General features: G+C 38.6%; 1 protein-coding gene across 1 annotated transcript; it reads right to left on the bottom strand.

Annotated features, from left to right (window-relative positions):
• Positions 1–534: 534 nt before the first annotated feature.
• LOC121372859 (zinc finger protein 347-like) lies at positions 535–2939 on the bottom strand. Its single transcript, XM_041499299.1, has one exon. The coding sequence runs from the start codon at positions 2249–2251 to the stop codon at positions 977–979; it is 1275 nt and encodes a 424-aa protein (XP_041355233.1). The 5' UTR covers positions 2252–2939; the 3' UTR covers positions 535–976.
• Positions 2940–6283: the final 3344 nt, after the last annotated feature.

Here is a 6283-nt window from a genome sequence, read left to right as displayed (position 1 = left end):
AGTCCCCCCTTGAACCATGCCCAACGTTCGCCCCCTTTGTTCTTCTCCGAGTTGTGGCATTCTTAATGTGACGAGGAATATGACACCGTTACGTGACTTTTACGTGTCCACATACTGGCATTTCACGTGCATTGCATGCAGCATGATTGAGCATGTAGTGAACGCATTTCACACCATTTTGTGTGTCTCTGCTATTGTATGTGTAAAGAGAACAAAACCAGGATTAAAACCCAGACAAAAGTACCAATCAATGGCTTTCTCTCATAAATTGTTATTTTAAGTCCAATAAATATATTTTTCATTAATGACAACAAAACATTGAAAAATATCTGTTTTGCGTTTTCATTGTGTGTCAGTATATATATATATATATATATATATATATATATATATATATATATATATATATATATATGTATGTATGTATCTATATATCTATCTATCTATCTATCTATCTATATCTATATATATATATATTTAAGACAAGTAGAGTTGTTTATTAATGATTCACATATACATGTGCGCGACCCATCACACTACTACTGAGCTACACATCTGTCTAATTAACATGAAAGGTGGAGTCGTTTGTTAAAACCTGAAATAGGTCTGACTAATATGAAGAGATCTCGACTCGAGTGTTGATCCCATGATCCATCACACTTCTGTTGAGCTACACACCTCTCTAATTAATATGAAAAGAGAGGATGCACTTCAAGATGGTGTTGTATGTTAAACCAGTTTGACGAGTGTTGATCCCATGACCCATCACACTACTACTGAGATACACACCTCTTAAATTAATATGAACAGACAGTAGGCTGATCTCACGACCCATCACACTACTACTGAGCTACACACCTCTGTAATTAATATGAACAGAAAGGAGGCACTTCAAGATGGTGTTGTATGTTAAATCAGTCTGTGCATTTTCAACGTGTTAAAAGTTTCTCATTTACATGGATTAACAGACAGCGTTTCAGCTGATAACCGTTAGAGGTTTATTATCTGTGTGAATCAACATATGACGTTTCAAGTGGGTATTGTGAGAGAAACATTTTGCACATACCTCACATTTGAAATTCCTAACTCCAGTGTGAACCAACATATGTTTCTTCACGTCTGTGTTTTGTGAGAAACATTTTGCACATACCTCACATTTGAAATTCTTAACACCAGTGTGAACCAACATGTGTCGTTTCAAGTTACAATTACTTGAGAAACATTTTGCACATACCTCACATTCGAAATTCCTAACTCCAGTGTGAACCAACATATGTTTCTTCACGTCTGTGTTATATGAGAAACATTTTGCACATACCTCACATTTGAAATTCTTAACACCAGTGTGAACCAACATGTGTTGTTTTAAGTTAGTATTTTGTGAGAAGCGTTTTGCACATACCTCACATTTGAAAGTCTTAACACCAGTGTGAACCAACATATGTTGTTTCAAGTTAGGATTACTTGAGAAACATTTTGCACATACCTCACATTCGAAATTCCTAACTCCAGTGTGAACCAACATATGTTTCTTCACGTCTGTGTTATATGAGAAACATTTTGCACATACCTCACATTTGAAATTCTTAACACCAGTGTGAACCAACATGTGTTGTTTTAAGTTAGTATTTTGTGAGAAGCGTTTTGCACATACCTCACATTTGAAAGTCTTAACACCAGTGTGAACCAACATATGTTGTTTCAAGTTAGGATTACTTGAGAAACATTTTGCACATACCTCACATTTGAAATTCGTAACACCAGTGTGAACCAACATATGTTCTTTCAAGTGCGTATTGCGTGAGAAACATTTTGCACATACTTCACATTTGAAATTCCTAACACCAGTGTGAACCGACATATGTTGTTTTAAGTTAGTATTACGTGAGAAGCATTTTGCACACACCTCACATTTGAATTTCAGAGCTCCAGTGTGAATCAGCATATGCTGTTTCAAGTCCTTATTCCGATGACAACTCTTCCAACACACCTCACACTGATATGATCGTTCACCAGTGTGGATCCTCATATGCTGCATAATGTGACACTTGTGAGAGAAACACTTTAAACATATCCCACATTTGAAAGGCTTGTCACAAGAATATGTTGTTTGTTTTTCGTGATCAGGGATGTTTTCACAATGTTTTGACGAGACCTCACATTCGACACATCTACTGTCGCTGTTAGACATATTTTTTAGACAGAGGACATTTATCGTTTTCATCTGATTAACATCAACTGAAATGAACATTTACTGATGTATCTTCAAAGTTGTAGGATGAACAGACGTACTGAAACAGAACCAGTAAATGGATAAATGACTTGAACAAAATGCCCGTTCCCAGAACCTAAGGTATGTAAAATAATCCAGTTCCAGTGACAAACAGGTGTGTCAAACAGCCCCAGCCCAGGAGTATGAAAGACGTTCTAGCCTGTGTACTATTTTAGAGACTACTATTTCATATCAAACACAGTCCCAGTCCGTGTACTATTTTGGAAGGAAGGCAGGGAATCTTTTATTTAACGATGCACTCAACACAATGTATTTACGGTTATATGGCGTCAGACAAGGACCACACAGGTATTCTACTATTGTGGAGACTACTACATGTCAAAGACAGTCCCAGCCCGTGTACTATTTAGGAGACTACTATTGCATATCAAAGACTGTCCCAGTGCGTGTACTAATTTGGAGACTACCAATACATGTCAAAGAAATTTCCAGTCCGTGTACTATTTAGGAGACTACTATTGCATATCAAAGACTGTCCCAGCGCGTGTACTATTTTGGAGACTACTATTAAATGTCAAAGACATTTCCAGTCCATGTACTATTTAGGAGACTACTAATGCATATCAAAGACTGTTCCATCCCGTGTACTATTTTGGAGACTACTATTACATGTCAAAGATATTCTCAATACATGTACTATTTTGGAGATTACTATTATATATCAATGACTGTCCCATCCCGTTTACTAGTTTGAAGACTACTATTACATATCAAAGATAGTGCCATCCCGTGTACTAGTTTTGAGATTACTATTACAGATTAAATACATTTTCTTGTTTAGAATACCATTGTCTGTAAATCCAGGATGTTTGTGGTCATGTCCTAATGCTTTATAGGAGTTATTCTTTAGTTTGTTGTAATGTAGAGATTTTCGAATGTACGAAATTACTGGAATGTACAATTAGAAAATCAACAAACATCTGATAAAAATACTGATTGTTAACAGGACAATATGTTTAATATGAAATTTGAATCGTCAAAACCAATGTGTTGGTCATAAACAAGTTGTAACGGCAGCAAACTCAGGACAGGTCCTTTAAGACTAACAGAATAAAATTAATGTTTGTGATCATAAACTAACTAATGTGTACAAGTCACAGAGTGATTTATGTCAACGTCTAGATAAATTTCTGCATTATTTATAGTTTATAAATAAATAATAATAAGAAAACAACCCCAGACAACCGTTCTAATAAAAATATACTGGTAAGATTAACTTAAAAGGAATATCAAAGGAATCGATCTGCATGTAGGTATACCGATATGCGGACTGTGATTTTTATATATTTTTTTAATGAATGTGCACTGGACAAACCATGTAGGAATGCTTGCCCAAATGAGTCGTTAAACCTAGATGTGGGTGGAAGCTGAACCTAACAGCCCTAAGTCTGATGGCTTAACCACTACACCACCGAGGCCCGTGCCAACCTGACACAAAAATCAGTGGATATTGATGTATACTACCTGTTCTTTTCAACACTGTAATAATTTGCGGAAAGCATTTATTATTTATATAATTTTTCAATAATACATGTGGCTATATAACGAACGTTTTTCTTGTTAAATTATATTTAGTTCAAGACATGTTTGTTAGTAATGTAAAATATTTATTAATTTCACTTAACAAACCGGAATGTTACAACATTGAGTCCGAACCCGTGTTCTATTTAGAGTCAGATATTGAATTTACCGAGGTTGTGGTAAAAAAATAGGCAATGTGTAAAAGATAAAGAATCCATGACGTTTCGCCCCCCCCCCCCCCCAGCCAGTTCGCCCCCGATCAGTTCGCCCCCAACTGTTTGCCCCCAAATATTAGTCAGTTCGCCCCCAAATATTTGTTACTTTTAAACAATTATTGTACTCTTTCTTTAGAGGATGTTAAAGTGTGTTCGTGTGTGTGTGTGTGTTTCTTTTCTTAGAGGGGAGGGGTTGTTGTCCTTCCACAATTTGGACTGATCATGAATCATGACAGGCGTGCGCTACAACAGCTTGCTCTGAATGTGCACGTAAAACCCTATGACCTGACCTGACCTGCCTAGCCTGGCATTCGTATTCAACACACAACAAACACGTATGGATATATCAGAACAGAACTTTATTACACTCAGGCCGTTCCATGACCAATATAAAAAAATCATGACTTTCCAGGCCAGGAACATGGCCCGAACTGACTGGGGGAGAACTGGTACCTTTGTAGGGGCGAACTGGTTATGCACGTGGGGGCGAACTAACATCCTATTTGGGGGCGAACAGACCTAGGGGCGAATTGGCTGGGGGAGGGGGGCGAAACGTCTTGTACCCAAAGAGAAAATGTGACTTACGTTAACGTGATGATAGATTTGAGCTTTGTTTGTAAATGAAAAATGTAGAAAGTTGTTCTAATAAACCAAATAAACTTACCGAACAACAATCGAGTTACCACAAAGGAAACGGTCACGAGGAAGTTATTCTGGCCTGTCATTCGGACTGTTCAAGTACGACGATATGCGGACTGCGATTAAATCTCTCGGTTGGAAGGAATTTGTTCTTTGACTTCTCTATTCTTGTTGTTGTAGACTCCGAGGGAGAGGGGGGGTGGAGGGGGGGGGGGGGGGGGGGGTGAGGGGGGGTGGGGGTGGGGGGGGGGGGGGGGGGGGGGGGGGGGGGGGGGGGGGGGGGGTGGGGGGGGTGCGTATTTTGGTTTCGTATTTTTATTTGTTTCAGTTTGTTGCTCTTTTGATTGTTTTGTTGTTTGGTTTTGTATAATTACACAATTTCCGCGTTTATACGATTTCATCAATTCTGATTGGACGATGTGGAACAAAAACTTAATGTGTCCTTCGATAAACCTCAGAAAAAGGCGAATCTAAGGGGGGGGGGGGGGGTTAGTATATAGTCATATTAATTTTTTTTTATGATCCCCCTCCAAATCTGTCCCAAAGTTCCCTTGGCATTCCATCTCATGTCACTGCCCCCCCCCCCCCCCCCCCCCCATAATGGATTTCCTGAATCCCCCACTGATGACGTCATTACGTACGCCAGCTGGGACATCATTATGTGAAACAGGTCATGGAAAAGACGCTAGAAGCTGGTTTAAATGTGTATTTTGTTTTACTAAATATGGTGCGTCCAGGCGCTTGTGCATACATTTTAGAAGAGGGTGGGGTGGAGGCAAGCTAAACTGTGACTACCTAAATTTATGAGGGGTTAACGTAAGACATGCTTTCCCGGTAAAAGTATTGAAACAAAGGAACATTTGCTTGACCAAGGGGAGGGTTCGACTGTCGTAAGCCAATCGCTGCACAAGCTCCTGTCTTTGTAATTATATAAAATATGTTTGTCATTTTTTAAAAATGAATTTATCGATGTACAATTTTCACAAACTGCATAAAGTTGCGTAGCGTAGTGAAGGAATTTAAAGTAAACACGCCAGAAAATGACGTCATTGCATCAAATGGGACATCAAATTATGTAAAGTAGATAATGGGAAGAATGTTGGAAACTGATTTATTAATTTATGTGTAGTTTCAACTAAGTAAGTTGTGCTGTTTGTAATTTTACGCTACGCAATTTTATACAATTTGTGTCTGTTATACATCGATCAATTCGCAAACAAATCACGAACAATTCTTATTTAATCAGTGCACCACAACTGGTTAAAGGCCGTGGTATGTGCTGCACGGTTCGCATTTCAGCACGGCACCGAGGCGATTGCCATGGGTGCCCTCCTTACTTTCCATTAAACCCCGACACTTGTATAGCGTGGACGGCAACAAAAATGCCGCGGTGCCTTACCTGGATAGCCACCTTGCCCTTCCCATACAGTCCGTGTTGTATATATATATATATAAAAAAATTTAAAATGTTTTATTTAACGACGTACTCAACACATTTTATTTACGGTTATATGGCATCAGACATATGGTTAAGGACCACACAGATTTTGAGAGGAAACCCGCTGTCGGCACTACATGGGCTACTCTTCCGATTAGCAGCAAGGGATCTTTTATT

Source organism: Gigantopelta aegis, chromosome 5 (assembly GCF_016097555.1).
Source record: "Gigantopelta aegis isolate Gae_Host chromosome 5, Gae_host_genome, whole genome shotgun sequence".
NCBI lineage: Eukaryota > Metazoa > Mollusca > Gastropoda > Neomphalida > Peltospiridae > Gigantopelta > Gigantopelta aegis.
Note: the sequence above shows the minus strand (reverse complement) of the source record. Positions and strands in the feature narration are given on the sequence as shown.